This window comes from Liolophura sinensis, chromosome 10, assembly GCF_032854445.1.
Source record: "Liolophura sinensis isolate JHLJ2023 chromosome 10, CUHK_Ljap_v2, whole genome shotgun sequence".
Lineage (NCBI taxonomy): Eukaryota > Metazoa > Mollusca > Polyplacophora > Chitonida > Chitonidae > Liolophura > Liolophura sinensis.
Window position 1 is genome coordinate 2,103,009 of NC_088304.1, and position 17,733 is coordinate 2,120,741.

Below are 17,733 nucleotides of genomic sequence, written 5' to 3' on the forward strand. Positions count from 1 at the left end.
CAGTCATAGCTTGTCCGCCAGTTCGAATTCCTAAAGGGCACTCCGACTGTAAAGCGAGGAGAAATGGTTCTTGTGTTTATTTCTTAGATTTGTTTTGATTGCGGGATATAGTCGTGTTTTCATGTCTAGGGTTAAGTCAATGAGCCGGTCGCCAGCTGAAATATGCGCAGACTGCACGGCATTCGGTAAGTTACAGTCGCTCATTTGCGAGCATGATTCACATGTCATTGTGACAGCAGGAGAGGAAGGAAACAAGCATTGAATCTGGTGGAACAAAATGCCATGTTATTGTTCGGGGGAGGCTGGCAGAGAGAATGACTCACGTGAAATTACCAAATTCCCTGCGCAGTCGAAATGAACTTGTTTACTCGACTGACTGACTTTTACCCACATTTGAGGAGGGCGTATCAACAAATAGTTCAAGTTTTTGTCGCTAAATCCAATTTGACAATTCCTGCTTTGTTATGTACTTGGCATCTTGCGCATCAGTTATTGAGTGATGCGTGCAACACCGTCAAGTGTAACACTTTATGACTAAATTGGATTGAAAATGTGATGAAAAGTATGTTTATTTTTAATCATGGAGGATAGTTATATTTTACCCATTTCAGTGTTGGTTTTGTATTTAAAAACAATCCATACCTGTTATGAAAAACAACAGTTTTAATGGAAATGAAGAAATGCTAAAAAAAAATATAACAATTTTAATTCTGAGTCATGTTTCATATCTCTTAATTACCCATCGATTTTATGCATGTTTGCATCATCGGTCGGAAATGATATCATCCATGTCATGAGACTAGCTTACTTCCTCAATTTTAGACTCTCCCTGAACAATTAAAATTTTATAATCATTGCTATCATAATTGACGCCGTGGCCTCTGGACTGACTGTAGGGGAAAACTGTAATTTAAAGCTGTTTTTACAACCAAGAAGCTTTTTTTGCACTTTTATATGCTTGCACACATCCTAAACTGCATCATTAAGATATGATACCAAAACCTCTCGTGTATCCTGTAATAAAATGTGGTTTTGTTTGCAAAAATAGTTCTGTCACCTTTTCAATCTTTTGTGAAAGGATCTAAAGAGTAGGAAAGAGTAAGTAGTTTTTACTTACATAATCTGTATAATATTGTACTTTTCCTGTTTTTTTTTTATCACAATGATTTTTCAAATCTTGATGTTATCTTTAAAAAAAAAAAAAAAAAAAAAAGAAAAAGGAAGTAAAAAAAGAACACATATATATATATATTCAGAAACAAATGGCATTTTGACAAATTTTTGAAAATCGAAGTAAAGACTGAATGTGATGCTGTTATTAAGATTTAGCCAGGGTGAGGCTACCATAAACAGTAGCCTACATTACTTAATATCAGTAAGCATACTATTAATAAATAAATAAATATTAATAAATATAGCAAATGCAAGATAAATATAAAAGTCTTGTGAAAATAGCCCCTGTGAAATAAAAGCATAAATGTTTTTTGTAAGACGAATTGTTCCTTATTTAAATCCATTTTTATATAGGAATTCTTAGTTAAAGCTATCATCTTTCGAACATTAAAGCTATCATCTTTCGAACATTAAAGCTATCATCTTTCAAACATTAAAGCTATCATCTTTCGAACATTATGGAAGGAAAGCCAGAGTTGATTGTATATGTATTTCAAATCTGTAGGAAAGGGTATATTTGGGCTATATGCTATATGATGGTGACTGATAGCCTTGTCTTGCTTTAAATTCTGTTTTTAATTTCATCATTGATCTCAAAATCTAATGTGATTTCACAAAGTGATGAATCCTGTTTCCGGTTGCGTCATGTATGTCACATCTGTGGCCTTATAGATCATTAGTTGATTTGTAGATTTACCAAGCCATGTCAGAAGAAAATGACTGTGGCCCTATAGATCGCTTTTCGCTCCTTTTCTTCAATAACAAAGGTTATACTATTTGTTGTCTTTTCTTTTCAGAGTGCAGGTTTGTTTAACTGCTCTGCTTAAATGACAATGCCTATAGTGGACTGGAACAGACATTTCTTCACTCTGTTTCATTTCAGACCCTACATGGGCGTCTATAAATCGCGGGGTACTGATATGCGACGAATGCTGCAGCGTTCATCGCAGTCTTGGTCGGCACATTTCTCAGGTGCGATCGTTGAAGAAAGGACATTGGAGTCCTACCCTGTACAGTGTAAGTACTACCGTACTCAGAGAGTTGGCATGGTTGGTGTCAGTGCTTAGTAAGAAACTACAATCTCTGATCCATTCTTATCTGAATACATGTCATTGAAGATCATTTTGTGCCATGTTTAATTGAACTTTCTTTGTTTTCTTACCTGGTCCAAGAGGCTGTTTTACAATCCCATTGCCGAATTACGCCAAGTGCATTTACATGTACAATGGTGACATATAACCTCACTCTATGTTGTTATGGAAGTCACAGTGGCGCAGCAGCATAATGACACAGAGGCCTCTCACCAACGCGGTTGTTGTGAGTTCAAGTCCAGATCATACTGGCTTCCTCTCCGGCCGTAAGTGGGAAGGTTTTCCAGCAACCTGTAGATGGTCAAGGGTTTCCCACAGGCTCTGCCCAGTTTCCTCCCACCATATTGCTGGCCGCCGTCGCATAAGTGAAATATTCTTGAGTATGGCATAAAATAACTAAACAAATAAATAAATAAACACAATGGCACAAAAGAATGTAATGTGTATGCAAATTAGGTACAGAGTAAGTGATGTCAATAAAAAATTGGAATTTAACCTAACCTGACTTAAGTCGATGTTATGATAACAAAACCATTCTTATTTTTTTTTTTTCCTGCGATGTTTTCTTTTGCACAAAATGCACTCAGTGACCCCCCTCCCCCCTCCCCCCCAAGTCTTTCATAATGTCTTGTCACTTCAAACACCAGATTTCAAGTGATACCTCTTCTAATCCCTCAAAATCTCTAAATTCGATGTTTGTTCTACAGAATTTTTGCTTCATATATTTTGGGTTTTGAAGCCACGATTTGGATTGGTATTGAACTTTGACATCCCTATTTGAAGATAAATCATTGGCTGATATAGATACAGCCACGGTGCTGTTTCAGATCTATTAAGTAAGAAATTAGTGAGCTGTATGACAGACAAGTCTATACATCCTGCGTGGCAAAGTTTGTGAGTAATTGCATCATGCGGGCAATTAAACCCCAGGCACTCCAGTTTCCTCCATCCATAAACTGATTGGAATTCTGGTGTATTAAACTATAGTTAGATAAATAAATAAATAAATTGGTCGACCAGACACAACATCGGTTCGAAACATTGTCAACAAATGCTGAACAGCTTTAAGCAGCAGGAGTACCAGTTATCTTTGATGCTTTGATGTTTTGGTTCACAGGCTGTTCAGCAGTTGGCTAACAGTGGTGCTAACAACATCTGGGAACATGCCCTGCTAGACCCCACCCATGGCAGGCCTATTAAACGGAAACCCACTCCCAGAGACCCTGTACAGTAAGTACACATGTACATGTAGCAGTCTTCTTAATGAGAACACACTGTTTTAGCAGCAGTTTTATGTTAGGAAGTTACCAGGGTTACATTGTCCAGGTGTGGTTGATTCCCTCACTCAAAAAACCTGGCTGCTGTCACAGAAGTGAAATATTCTTCTTGTGTAGGCCAAATGAGTTAGGAAGGAAATACATGACAAACCCACATGCATACATGTACAACCTGTTTTGTTGTGAAAGTTAACGGTACATTTATATACCAGATAAATTTACCTTCCAAATTACCTTTAATGGTATCCCCCATCAAATATTATGAAAATGATAAAATATTAGAAAATTTCAACTGCTGGTTAAATTAATCTGTATTTGATTTATTCATTTATTGTGGTTGTTTTTTTTCTTTTTCAGCCCCAATAAATCAGATTTTATTCGCAAGAAATACCATTTCTTAGCATTTGTGAACAAACATAACAAAGACCTGGAACATAACTCAGTAGAAGACCTTAGTATGGTGAGTAAAATGACTTACTCGTGTGTAGAATGGCATGTTCGTGTATGGTCAGTAGACTGACATACTTGTGTGGTGAGTAGAATGGCTTACTCGTGTTGTGTGTAGAATGGCATGTACATGTATGGTGAGTAGACTGACATAATTGTGTGGTGAGCAGACTGACATACTTGTGTGGTGAGTAGAATGACACTCGTGTGGTGCATAGAATGACCTACTTGTGTAGTGAGTAGAATGACATACTTGTGTGGTGAGTGGAACAACATACTTGTGTGGTGAGTAGAACGACATACTTGTGTGGTGAGTAGAACGACATACTTGTGTGGTGAGTAGAATGACATACTTGTGTGGTGAGTAGAATGACATTCTTGTGTGGTGAGTAGGAAGATGTGTGTGGTGAGTAGAATGACATACTTGTGTGGTGAGTGGAATGACTTTCTTGTGTGGTGAGTAGAACGACATACTTGTGTGGTGAGTGGAAGGACTTTCTTGTGTGGTGAGTAGAACGACTTTCTTGTGTGGTGAGTAGAACGACATACTTGTGTGGTGAGTAGAATGACATACTTGTGTGGTGAGTGGAAGGACTTTCTTGTGTGGTGAGTGGAATGACATGTGTGTGGTGAGTAGAATGACATACTTGTGTGGTGAGTGGAAGGACTTACATGTGTGGTGAGTAGAACGACATACATGTGATGTGAGTAGAATGACGTACTTGTGTGGTGAGTAGAATGACATACATGTGTGGTGAGTAGAATGACTTACATGTGTGGTGAGTAGAATGACATACATTTGTGGTGAGTAGAATGACGTACTTGTGTGGTGAGTAGAATGACATACATGTGTGGTGAGTAGAATGACTTACATGTGTGGTGAGTAGAATGACATACATGTGTGTTGAGTAGAATGATGTACTTGTGTGGTGAGTAGAATGACATACATGTGGGGTGAGTAGAATGACTTACATGTGTGGTGAGTAGAACGACGTACTTGTGTGGTGAGTAGAATGACATACATGTGTGGTGAGTAGAATGACTTACATGTGTGGTGAGTAGAATGACATACATGTGTGGTGAGTAGAATGACTTACATGTGTGGTGAGTAGAATGACATACATGTGTGGTGAGTAGAATGATGTACTTGTGTGGTGAGTAGAATGACATACATGTGTGGTGAGTAGAATGACGTACTTGTGTGGTGAGTAGAATGACATACATGTGTGGTGAGTAGAATGACATACATGTGTGGTGAGTAGAATGATGTACTTGTGTGGTGAGTAGAACGACATACTTGTATATTGTAAATTTTCAGCCTTTTCAACCTCTGAAGCGCTTTTGCGAGTGGAATTTATGCATATAAATTATTATGAAAATGACTCCAAAAGGATTTGTTTGTGACACAAAAAATAGAAGCTTCATAAAACAGTGCATTTTATTTCTTTACACCACATATTTTTCTCAGAATATTTCAAAATATTGGACACACAGGTGCTTGTAAAGGTTGAAGAGTTGGAGACAGCAGTATTAACGTATGGAAGGCTAACTGAAACAATGGTCAATCATCACTTCATTTCATGGGGTGTTAACTGTGGTGTGTACATGTAGAATGTAGAAAAGTTAATGAAACCAGATTTAACTGGTCTTTGAATTATGTTCTTGGGTGGGTTTGGTTTCTCAATATTGTAAAAATAATTGTGTTGGTTGTTCGATCCAAACATGAATATTATCATGTTAAAAGACAAACAAGTAGCCCAACCATGCGATGAAGTTTCAACGTCATTTGGCACTGGGACGTCACTCTTGTTGTAATGACATAACTCAAAAAATGCATATTGTGGTTACATGTATTTGTGTGCTGATTATAATTGATAACTTGGTGTGGTAAAAATATATGCAGGGTTGTATAAAGATGGATTATCTTTGCAGATATGCATGCATGTACATACATGTACACTGTCTTTTAGTGTTGTCTTTTCTTTAGAAAATTTGTGAACATTTTGGTTCTTCCTGTGAGCACTGTATTGGAAGAACTGCTTTACTTTAGTTTATTTACTAATTTGATGGGTTTTACACCGTACTCAAGAATATTTCACTTATACGACAGCGGCCAGCATTATGGTGGGAGGAAACCATTCAGAGCCCGGGGAAAACCCACGCTTTACTTTAATATATTTAAGCGATGCTATAGACCAATGATTTTGATCATCAACACTAAAGCCTGATGGGATTGTGACGCATTCTCCTTGCTCCTTAGTGGTTTCGAAACTGTTATTTCATTATTTTTAATACACATTATTTTGGGAGTACATAATACGGCATGAATGTGTTTGTATGTGATTGGAGGGCTTCACAGAGACTTGTTGATTGTTGTTTTCTCAGACATAATTAAAATTTGTGCCTTCTGTTTTCAGCAATTGCACTCTAGTGTGAGGACAGGAAATCTAGAAACGTGTATGAGACTGCTGTCTAAAGGGGCGGACCCCAACTATTTCCACCCAGTAAGTACTTGCAGCAGGATAATAGTGCCTAGTCCTAAGACTAACAGACTAACAGTGCTACTGAATCATGTGACTTGTGAAAAGTGTTAGGCAAACTTTCTTGACATTAATTTACCGATCACCTGCCTCACCGTTTTCCAGAAATGCCGGAGGTATAAATGACACCTCTTTCCTTTAGAAACTTTTGCAGTTTAGAAACATTCACCTCCTCAATTTTCTTCATCGTTTTTCTACTCTAAATTACCTTCCATGAAACGTTTTTCACATGCGCATGTTATAGTAAAAGTAATTGCCTAATATTTTGGAATTGCCACAAGTTTACAGTCAGCGTTTTTTTTTTTTACTTTGGTTTTCCCAACTGTATTGTGGCTGCTGACATATAAGTGAAACATTCTTGAGCATGGCGTAAAACACCAATTAAATAAATAAATAAATGTAATGAGGACAATTGACTAAAATGTCTAAAATCACTGGAACTTTTTGTCCCCTTCTCGTCATTCTCTGTTCAGCGGACATACACGTATGGTATTAGACCAGATACACACTAGGCAGATATTCTTGCTGGTAGTGAAGAATTTTTCCACAGACAAAGTGAAATTTCTATGGAAATTACTGATGCACTGTAATTCGCTGCTCAGAAAGCTATGTCATGTGACCTAGTAAACCATGTGAAACAAATATGTTAGTTTGATTGGTTGACTTAAGTCGTTTCGATTCGCTGGAGAAGACTACATCAGTGTCAAGTCGAATAGCTGAGAAATATACTCTGAGCAAATTTTGGGAAATTTGCAAAACAATCCTGTACAAGGGAAAAATTACCAAGGGTTTCCTTAGCTTTGTGATAGAGCCTGTTTAATGTGTAAGAGGGTGGAGAACCAATCAAATAAGTGGATAAATAACAAGTGCAAGAAGCATTCTCTCTGCTGTGGTACAATCCTCTCTTTCGTGGTTTACAGGAGAAGCGGAATTGTCCTATCCACGTGGCGGCGCAGGCTGGTCAAGCTCTCCAGGTTGAGCTGCTGGTCGTCTATGGAGCTGACCCAGGGGTTGTGGACAACTCTCATAAAACACCCGCCGATTATGCCCGGTGAGTTATCTCCCTTACCTATACCTGGCCCGAACTGGTTTAATTATGAAATTGTTTTATTTTGCTTGCCTGTCCTTGAATGATACATTTAGAATCTTAGGAATTTCTGGCAAACATTTTAAACAAACTAGTGTTCCCACTTACAAGCATGACTTAAATATCCAGAGTAACTTTAGTTAGCCGTCAAATGTGGGAAAGTTTATCAGTAAATTGCCAGTGGTGAGTGGTTTTCTCCATATACTCCTGTTTGCACCACTCATGGTCAGAATCTTGAGTGAAACAATAAACGACAATCAACTAAATGAGGTAATAAATTTAGTAGGCCATATTAATTTGGTTTCATCATGGAAAGACCACTACCAGTATGTTGTGTGTATCTGTAGGTCATGCAGTAACTTGCCAAATATTGATGGTTTATCCCAAGCATGCATGTTTTCTCTACCCATACATCACTTATCAGTCTGTCGTAGTATTAATGAAAAATTGTGGCATTAAACAACAGCCAGATGAATAAAATAAAAAGACGACTTCTGCATATTTCAGAGCTGAAGGTTATTTGGATTTGGCCCTGCGATTGATAGAGTGTCAATACGAACTCACAGACAGACTTGCATACTTCTTATGTAATAAAACACCAGGTAAGCTGTAAATAATATCTCAAGGTCTTTGTATGAGGTTTCCCAATCTGTCTTTGCACATGTGTATCATTAAAATTATTTTTTTGTACAAATTTCTTAAGAAAATTGAAACCAGGCGCAAGGACTTACAGAGATGTGTGAGTTGCCTGTGGGTTATAGATTCCTATAACTGGACTAGTTTTGGGCTATGGTCATATTTGTCAACACTATTCATGTGATTATGCTCTCACCGTTTCCTTTGTTTTCAGATCATAGAGGTGGGCAACATTTCATAATACCTGAAATGGCTGACAGGTAAGGACTATTTCCCTTTAACAAACCATTCTTTGAAAGTTGGGACTAAAATAGTCATTAAGTGATAAGATGCATTTACATTTCTAAGCTTTCTTATACTTGTATGCCCTTATTATATATCATGTTATAGTATGTGGAAATACTTTCTGATGTCAGTTTTGAAGGATTTTTTCAAGCATGAGTGTAAGTTATCTATAGAATTTACTCCATTCCTCCTCACAGGTTAACCACAGTAATAATAATCGTTCGTTAATTTCTCGGATATTCACTGGGATAGTAAGAGATGATGGAGTGTATAAATGATTTTTGGTTTGTGTTTCAGTCATTTGGATTTGTCAGAATTAGCCAAACAAGCAAAGAAAAAACTGCAAGCGGTAAGTTACTACTGTTCATAACACTCAGCAATTTGAACTGTGCTTTCTTTATTTCTTAGTGCTTCTGTTGTGGTAAAATCACTTCTAGTTACTTCAGGAATGGTTTAAGGATACAGAGGGCCTTCGTGACTGTGGGCGTTAGCACTCTAGCACAGCGTAATGACCAGAAGCCTCCGTGGCTGAGGGGTTAGCAAGTCAACACGGTGCAATGACCCAGGAGCCTCCATGGCGGAGGGGGGGAGGGGAGGGGGGGGGGGTGTGAGTTCAAGTCCAGCTAATGCTGGCTTCCTCTCTGGCCAAATGTTGGGAGGTCTGCTAGCCACCTGCAGATCGTCGTGGGTTTCCCCTGGGATCTGCCAGGTTTCCTCCCACCATAATGCTGGCTGCCGTCTTATAAGTGAAATATTCTTGAGTACAGCATAAAACACCAGTCAAATATAAAGTAAATAAATTTAAGGATACAAACATTTATACATTGTAAATGAAATTAATCGGTAATGATGAACTGAAATTTCTTTCCAAAAGTATAAACGAACCTGACTTTGTTATTTTTCGTGCGTCACTATTTTTGTCAGGACTGTTTTGGACTTCTGGACGATTCTCATGACTTTTTGAGGGTTTTTGACTGTTCTTGAAAACATTTCGTGTTTTTTAAACTTTGTCGTAATACTGTAATTCTTCAACCTTTTTGCATGTTTAAAAGGTGTTTATTCGAGCATATTCTTAAGGCATTTTGCTGTGTTGACTGATACAATTAAACTTTTTGTGCACCCCTGAAATTGGCCAATCCAACCATGTGATTTTGTCCTTCAAATCAAATTAAGAATGTGCGAAAATTGCACTGAATGCTGTTCAACACGAATTTTGTTCTGTTGTGGACACGATATTACCGTGACGTCTGAAGCCAGTAGGGGATATGTATTGCAGAAGCATTGTATTCAGATTGCTTGTTACTCTTTATTACATTTAATTTTCTGAACATCTGTGTTTGTTTACCTGTTGAGAACATGTCTTTATTGTTATTTGTTTATTTATTGTTGTATTTTTTTAGCTTCCTAACCATTTATTTGAGGAGCTGGCAAAAGATGTTTATGACGAAGTGGACAGAAGAGAAAATGATGCTCGTGAGTCATTGTGAAAGTTTTACGCATGTGCAGCTTGTGACAATGGTTAAAAAAAGCTTTATGTCAATCACTGGTTACTGTATTTACTCTAAAAATTCGCCGCCCAAAAGTGAATTTACATGACCGTATTACCTGTGTTGCTGATTACATATCACTCTCCCTTCCACATAAACTCCAGAAAACCTTTCCAAGATCAATAGAACTTTTGGAAAGGTGCAGATAATGAATGTGCTTCACTCAATGTTTAGCATTTTCCAAGTGCCACATTTGGCTTGATACGGTTTGATTCATCTACCTTACAGGTAAGGACTTTTTTTGGTGAAGATTGACTAATTTCTTATCAAAAAATTTAAGTGTTGACATCAAAAGGTGTTTGTATATATATATATATATATATATATATAGATATATATATAGGCTCCTGAAAGTGCATTTGGACAGCCTGAGCTTTAAGTGAAATACAGTTACTTAGGCATGGACAAATTTTTGGCAATTTTTTTTTAAAAGGTAGAATGATACCATGGACTTGTACTGGGAAAAATGTTAGTTCTGGCATCAGTAGTGATATCTTATTACCTTTATTTGCCTCTCAAAATGCATTTTGTTGGGTGATTTTTTCGGGTAAGTAGAATACATTTTTAAGATCTGTAAGACTGAGAATCTAGCACGATGAATAACTTACGGGAGAAATATTAGCTCAAATAGGTGCAGTGAACAACAGCTTCATTGCTTGAGTCCTGCGTGATTGTGTTTGACATAAAGTATGTAGGTTACTCCGAGAAAGGACTTAAAATGCATCGTTTGCAAACATTTGAACCAGGTTCTCTGTGGCATAGTTTTCAATTGGAATCATCTCCATAAATTACCAAGCCAAGCCAGTCAGTTTTTTGATTCTAGCAATTTTTGATCACATTGATTTCAGCATTTATAAGTCTAAAAGCATTTGTTCTGATAGCCAATTTACTTAATCGTTCTAGTCTTTCCCAATTTGTCATTGTAATTTATGTCACTCTCCAGTTAAGTTGTGTGAAGCAAATTGTGTTTGTTCTGTCCAGCATCTGTATTCTGGCATGTTTAATGCAACATCCGTCAGCTGAAGTCACTTAATCGATGCGATATCTTTCTTAGTTATGGACCAATTTAAAGCTTAATGACATAGGCTCTGAAAGCTGATAAACACTTTTGGGTGTCCTGGTGGACTTTTTTCATCTATTTTTTGTATATGTATATTGACACTGTCTAAAATGTGGGTGCCATATCCCCAGAACTAATGAATTTAAGTTTAAGCCAAATTTGGGTGGACGCGTGATAGATTGTGTCTTATTAGGGGCTGACAAACTCTGTATGTGGAAAGGTCTGCCAGCAGACTGAGGATGGCTGTGGATTCTTGAGTATGACGTAAAACACCAGTCAAATAAATAAGCTGACAAACTTTGGGGGTATTGTTTTTTTTATATCATTGTATTTCTTTCATCATCACATCTTATGTGCAGTGCCATTCAGAGGCTAGAGGAATATGTATATCTTGTTTTCGGAAACTGTGTGTTTTTTTACCGTTTGATGAAGTTGTTTTTCTTCAATTGTTTTAGATTGGAATGCATGCCATGACCAAAGTATTTTGACTGAACGACAAATGGTGGCATTTTTGCCAGTCAATCCAGAATTTTCCACAACAAGAAATCAGGTAACTGACATCAGAGTGAAAGTTTAAGTGGTTTTAGGATTGTTATACAGGATGTTTTTTCTTAAGTGTCTTTTCATGTTTTCAGTAAACTTGCAAACCTAAATGCGTTGTTTCTGTCTGAGTTTTCTCTGCAGTTGTACTAGTTGTGCCATGTTGTTTTAGTACTGTACTTAAGGTGTCTGATTCAAACCATCTTTGAGTGTATATTAAATATCTTTTTGATGGTATGTAAATACAAGACCATTTCTTTTTCCAGGGACGACAAAAATTGGCACGGCTGAATGCCAGAGAATTTGCTACCCTTATTATAGACATTCTGATTGATGCCAAGAGAAGACAGCTTGGGGTTGTCTCCCCTGTTCACACTCCCAAAGTTCTTAAAGGTGGGAGTTGGCATAGATGAACGGTTCTTTAAAGACAAAGAAAACCCTAGCATGAAGTATATGTCAGATGAAAAACCATTAAACATTGTCCATAAAAATAGTCAGATATGTTTTATACAATTTTTTCAAACTAGTAAAATGAATTTGAAAGTTTGGATTCTGCAGTGGCCATTTCTAACAATATTGGAACCAGTGACATCACATCAGGTTTTTTGCCACTTAACAAACTTAATCTTATAGATTTCACCATTAAAAATGCATATACATATAGATATATGAATGCATTGGCCGAATGGACCATGAAATGAGTTATTTCAAGCCAAAAATTTGGGTGTGACATCACTGATACTGGCTGGCTCATCACAGACCAGTGGAGAATCTGATGCTTTTAAACCATTTCACTCCATTGGAAAAATTGTAGTTTTTCTTCTTTTGCAGTTTTATGTGGCCTTTCTTCTCATATACTTTATTGTAGTGTTTTCTTTGCCTTTAAAATGTCCGCATGATATTTCAAGATACTTCATTACTGCCAACCAATGGAACTGCAAATAAGAAGGAATAATTAATTGCAAATTTCAATTCAGTAAAACTGCATTGTATATATGCCTGTTATCCGATTTTCTCAACAGCTGTTTATCCAATCAACATGCCAAGTGTATCGCTGGTGACCTATAGGAAAGCATTTTGCAGTATTCAAAAATAAGGCGTTTTGCCTAGGTAAATCAGGCAATGTTACTGTCACAAGCACTATACATGGCACTATTAAGCAACAGTGAAATAATTAAATAATCCTCATTTGAAGTAGAGACAAACTATCTATACCATGTTTCAGATGTAAATTATTTTCAGCTGACACAGCACAATTTTTCTACCTTATTATCTGTCTTGTGTATTTTTGTAGCGGACACAGCGATGTCAGTAGGTGACCTGAGACGGCCTCCACGTTCCACCAGTCCCCTGGAGGATGACCCTATTTATGACACAGTTCCCGATGATGACGACAACAGTAGCATAGACACACAGAGCATTAAGAGCCTTCGGGACGACATGAAGAAAGATAGACCCTCAGATGTAAGTTACCTCCCTTTAAATAGCTTTCCTGCTGTTTGTACAGAGAGTTATCCTTGTATATCTCTTCTTCGTTTGTACAGAGAAAGTCTTTTGATGTTAAAGTTACATAGAGTGGATGAAGACTGGCTGACTGGAGAAACCCTGCAGCCTTGCTGATGCTTGAATAAATGCACCATATGTAAAGTTCAGCTTAGGGTAGGCATAGCCTGGACATGCCTGTCTGTCACACCAGCCAATCAGAATCGATTCTGTATCCCATTAACTAAAAGTTTAAAATAAATATTGAATTTTGAGTTTGTGTTAACGTCACTTCAAAGAGGTGGTGAAGGAGTTACTGCACACAACCACCACAACCTGGAGACACTTGATCAAACCCAGGGTTAGTTCATACCAAAGACTTTAAAAATGGTACTTGCTTTTGCCTCAGTTGGGGTTCAACAATGAGAGGTTAGAGCAGGGAAACAGGACTGGTTGGCCCAGTGTCAGTATAGTGTGACTGGGTGGGGTATCATGTCTGGTGTCTTGCACAAGAAGACACAGTATATATACACACACCTGATGACTCCTCATCGTCTTATGACTGAAAAAATGTCATGTACGACGTTAAACCACAAGCATATATACATTCTTCATTGGTACAATCAACCATTTTGTGCTTAATGTGGGAATCAGCAGAAAATATATATCATTTCTGTTTTGTTTTTGCACTTCGACACGATTGCGGTCCTGATATGGCCAGCAAGTTGGATGGCAATGGAAAATAAAATACTGTATACTTCTTTGATCTTGTAGTTACAGTAGTGGCATCTTGCTGTGCATGGTGGTAGTTACGGTAGTGGTATCTTGGTGTGCGTGGTTGCAGTTACGGTAGTGGTATCTTGGTGTATGCGGTGGTAGTTACGGTAGTGGTATCTTGCTGTACATGGTTTTTATTTATGGTAGTGGTATCTTGCCGTACGTGGTTGTGGCTACGGAAGTGGTATCTTTCTTTATGCGGGGGCATTAACGGTAGTGGTATCTTGCTATAAGCGGTTGTAGTTACAGTAGTGGTATCTTGCTGTACATGGTGGTAGTTATGGTAGTGGTATCTTGCAGTACGCGGTGGTAGTTACAGTGGTGGTATCTTGCTGAACATGGTTGTAGTTAAGGTAGTGGTATCTTGCTGTACGGGATTGTAGTTACAGTGGTGGCATCTTGCTGTGCGCGGTGGTAGTTACGATAGTGGTATCTTGCTGTTCGCAGTGGTAGTTACGGTAGGGATATCTTGTTGTACGGGGTTGTAGTTACGGTAGTGGTATTTGCCGTACGTGGTGGTAGTTACGGTAGTGGTATCTGGTTGTGCGTGGTTGTAGGTATGGTAGTGGTATCTGGTTGTGCGTGGTTGTAGTTATGGTAGTGGTATCTGGTTGTGCGTGGTTGCAGTTATGGTAGTGGTATCTGGTTGTGCGTGGTTGTAGTTATGGTAGTGGTATCTGGTTGTGCGTGGTTGTAGTTATGGTAGTGGTATCTGGTTGTGCGTGGTTGTAGTTATGGTAGTGGTATCTGGTTGTGCGTGGTTGTAGTTATGGTAGTGGTATCTGGTTGTGCGTGGTTGCAGTTATGGTAGTGGTATCTGGTTGTGCGTGGTTGTAGTTAGGGTAGTGGTATCTGGTTGTGCGTGGTTGCAGTTATGGTAGTGGTATCTGGTTGTGCGTGGTTGTAGTTACGGGAGTGGTATTTGCAGAACGCGGTGGTATTCTCCATATACCCTAGTATCGTCCCCAAATCTTACAGCTATGTTATATCATAATAAGGTGGAAACTTTTTGAGGACCACCAAGTGCTACCTCATTTTGGCTGACAGGTTGGAGCTGTTTTACATATTAATTAAGACAGTACCTGTTGCTTTACTCCCTTAATCAGTTAGTATATCAGTTAAACCATCAACCACTTTATCAGTCTGTTCATTGTGTTACTGGCAGAGTATGGAGTTGATTGAATACCCAGAGGAGCCAGTGCCACCTGAACAGTATGTGACGCTTCAGAAGAAGCTGATGCGTTCAGAGTCCCAAGTGCGTGAGCTGCGGGAAGAAATCCTCCTCCTGCAGAATATGGTGAGTTTTTACAGGGGTAAAAATGGCTCTGATGAGAAAACTGGGGGAAGAAGTCCTCCTGCAGAATTGGGTGAGTTGTTACAAGTGTAAAAATGGCTCTGATGAGAGAACTGGGGGAAGAAATCCTCCTGCAGAATTGGGTGAGTTGTTACAAGTGTAAAAATGGCTCTGGTGAGAGAACTGTGGGAAGAAATCCTCCTGCAGAATGGGGTGAGTTGTTACAAGTGTAAAATTTTCTCTGGTGAGAGAACTGTGGGAAGAAATCCCCCTGCAGAATGGGGTGAGTTGTTACAAGTGTAAAAGTGGCTCTGGTGAGAGAACTGTGGGAAGAAATCCTCCTGCAGAATGGGGTGAGTTGTTACAAGTGTTAAAATGGCTCTGATGAGAGAACTGGGGGAAGAAATCCTCCTGCAGAATGGGGTGAGTTGTTACACGTGTAAAAATGGCTCTGATGAGAGAACTGGGGGAAGAAATCCTCCTGCAGAATGGGGTGAGTTGTTACACGTGTAAAAATGGCTCTGGTGAGGGAACTGTGGGAAGAAATCCTCCTGCAGAATGGGGTGAGTTGTTACAAGTGTAAAATTTTCTCTGGTGAGAGAACTGTGGGAAGAAATCCTCCTGCAGAATGGGGTGAGTTGTTACAAGTGTAAAAGTGGCTCTGGTGAGAGAACTGTGGGAAGAAATCCTCCTGCAGAATGGGGTGAGTTGTTACAAGTGTTAAAATGGCTCTGGTGAGAGAACTGTGGGAAGAAATCCTCCTGCAGAATGGGGTGAGTTGTTACAAGTGTAAAAATGGCTCTGATAAGAGAAATGTGGTGAGATATCCTCCTCCGGAAGAATGGTGAGTTTTTACAGTATGGAAATGGCCGAATTACGGGAAAAAATCCTCCTTTTACAGAAAATGGTGAGTTTCTACAGGTGTGAAAATGGCTCTGCTGAGAGAACTGGAGGAAGAGAAGTTGGTGAATTGTTTAAAAGCCAAGATGTAATTTTTTTGCTTTTAATTCCAATCATATTTTCATCTTTTTCTAGTAGAAAATGACAAGTTAGAAAGCAGTTGATCAACCCTGTGTCTTTGTGATAAAAGTGGGTACCTGGTAACTAGTCTTCTGTTTGTTTCTCCAGGTTCAGCAACTACAGAGTGAAAACCAGTCGTTGAGGGAAGACAAATGCAGCAGTCATGGGAGCACGGGGTCCTCTGACCCATCTAATACGCCAGGCAGCATCCCCAATGGACATCAGGGAGAGATTGTCACCCCAGAAACCAACAGACTGAGCTCGCCTGCACAGCGGCTGGACCGATCGCGAGCGCGACCTCAGTCTATGGTTGAGCCGAGGAATCAACACAAACAGTCACCTTGGCAAGTGGTATGTTTCACTTAAACATCAAGTCAAACAAACGTTTTCAAGAACTTTACAACCAGTGTGCTACTAAAAGCAAAGGATCCAGCCGTTACACAGATCAGTTTTACATGAAATAGAAGGGAAGTACAGCAATTGTTCAACATTTTTACATCTTTGCAAGATGATTATTCATGCATATTCTGAAGGCATTATTCTGTGTTGACTGATAAAATGATACTTTTTGTCAAGCCCTGAAACTGGCCAATCATGCCAATGTAGTTTTGTTTCTAAAACCAAATTAAAAATGTGCATAAATTGTACTAAAACTTGATCTTTCATATTTGAAAAGGTTGAGGAATTAGGGTACCTTTGAATATTCAAGTCATAGTTGTCAATCTATACTTTGGCTACCATGATTGTGCTGTCATCAGGATATTGGTACAGTAAAGAGTACACAGGCTTATATACATAAAGCTGTGCATGCATTTTAAACCTACACAGATACATATATACCGGCTGTATGTGGTAGGAATTACGGTACTGGTATATTGCTGTTTATCCTTTATTGTACATATTTACTTTACTGTACATATTTCCTGGTGATGGCATAAACATGGTAACCAAAATATAGATTGACAGCGATGACTTCAATATTTCGAATTGCTTTCCTTCTGTTTTAAAAGCAATGGACAGTAAGCACATTGCAAGTTTTCATTGTGTGCCCTTTGCTGACTGAGGAGACTTGAAACCTCAATTTGAAGTGTACTGACCCTAGACCAGTGATGTTGCAAGTTGAAATCCAGCTCCTGCTGGTTTTTCCTATGGCCTTATTTGAGTAAGTTTGTCACAGTGCAGGGGTTTTGACTGAAGTTCTGCCTGACTTCCTCCAGGCATAAACCCTTGTCATGTCACAAGTGAAATGGTTTTTAGCTTGCCTATACAAATTAGACGCATAGTTTATGTTGTACCCTGTGCGTCGGCATGCAATAACAGTGGAAGCAATGTTAAACAAAGTGTTAGGGGTGGTATCTCAAAAAGTACTGCATGTATTGAGCTCAGGTTTTGCACAAATGTAGAGCACAACAACACGAGGGGGATATTCCATCAATGATTGCATGTGTAGATATTAAATTTTGTAAATTACAAAGAT

The 17,733-nt window shown here is 38.6% G+C and overlaps 1 protein-coding gene across 1 annotated transcript in view; it reads left to right on the forward strand.

Moving 5' to 3' along the window:
* Positions 1-31: 31 nt before the first annotated feature.
* LOC135476144 (ARF GTPase-activating protein GIT2-like) overlaps positions 32-17,733 on the forward strand; it is a 31,112-nt gene continuing 13,410 nt past the window's right edge. The window contains exons 1-15 of the mRNA XM_064756065.1: positions 32-185; positions 2,057-2,190; positions 3,382-3,494; positions 3,899-4,001; positions 6,406-6,492; positions 7,449-7,579; positions 8,123-8,217; positions 8,466-8,511; positions 8,834-8,885; positions 9,937-10,009; positions 11,599-11,693; positions 11,950-12,076; positions 12,978-13,147; positions 15,108-15,239; positions 16,365-16,607. Coding sequence (XP_064612135.1) covers positions 122-185; positions 2,057-2,190; positions 3,382-3,494; positions 3,899-4,001; positions 6,406-6,492; positions 7,449-7,579; positions 8,123-8,217; positions 8,466-8,511; positions 8,834-8,885; positions 9,937-10,009; positions 11,599-11,693; positions 11,950-12,076; positions 12,978-13,147; positions 15,108-15,239; positions 16,365-16,607 — 1,665 coding nt within the window. The 5' untranslated portion in view covers positions 32-121. The remainder of the gene's footprint in view (positions 186-2,056; positions 2,191-3,381; positions 3,495-3,898; positions 4,002-6,405; positions 6,493-7,448; positions 7,580-8,122; positions 8,218-8,465; positions 8,512-8,833; positions 8,886-9,936; positions 10,010-11,598; positions 11,694-11,949; positions 12,077-12,977; positions 13,148-15,107; positions 15,240-16,364; positions 16,608-17,733) is intronic.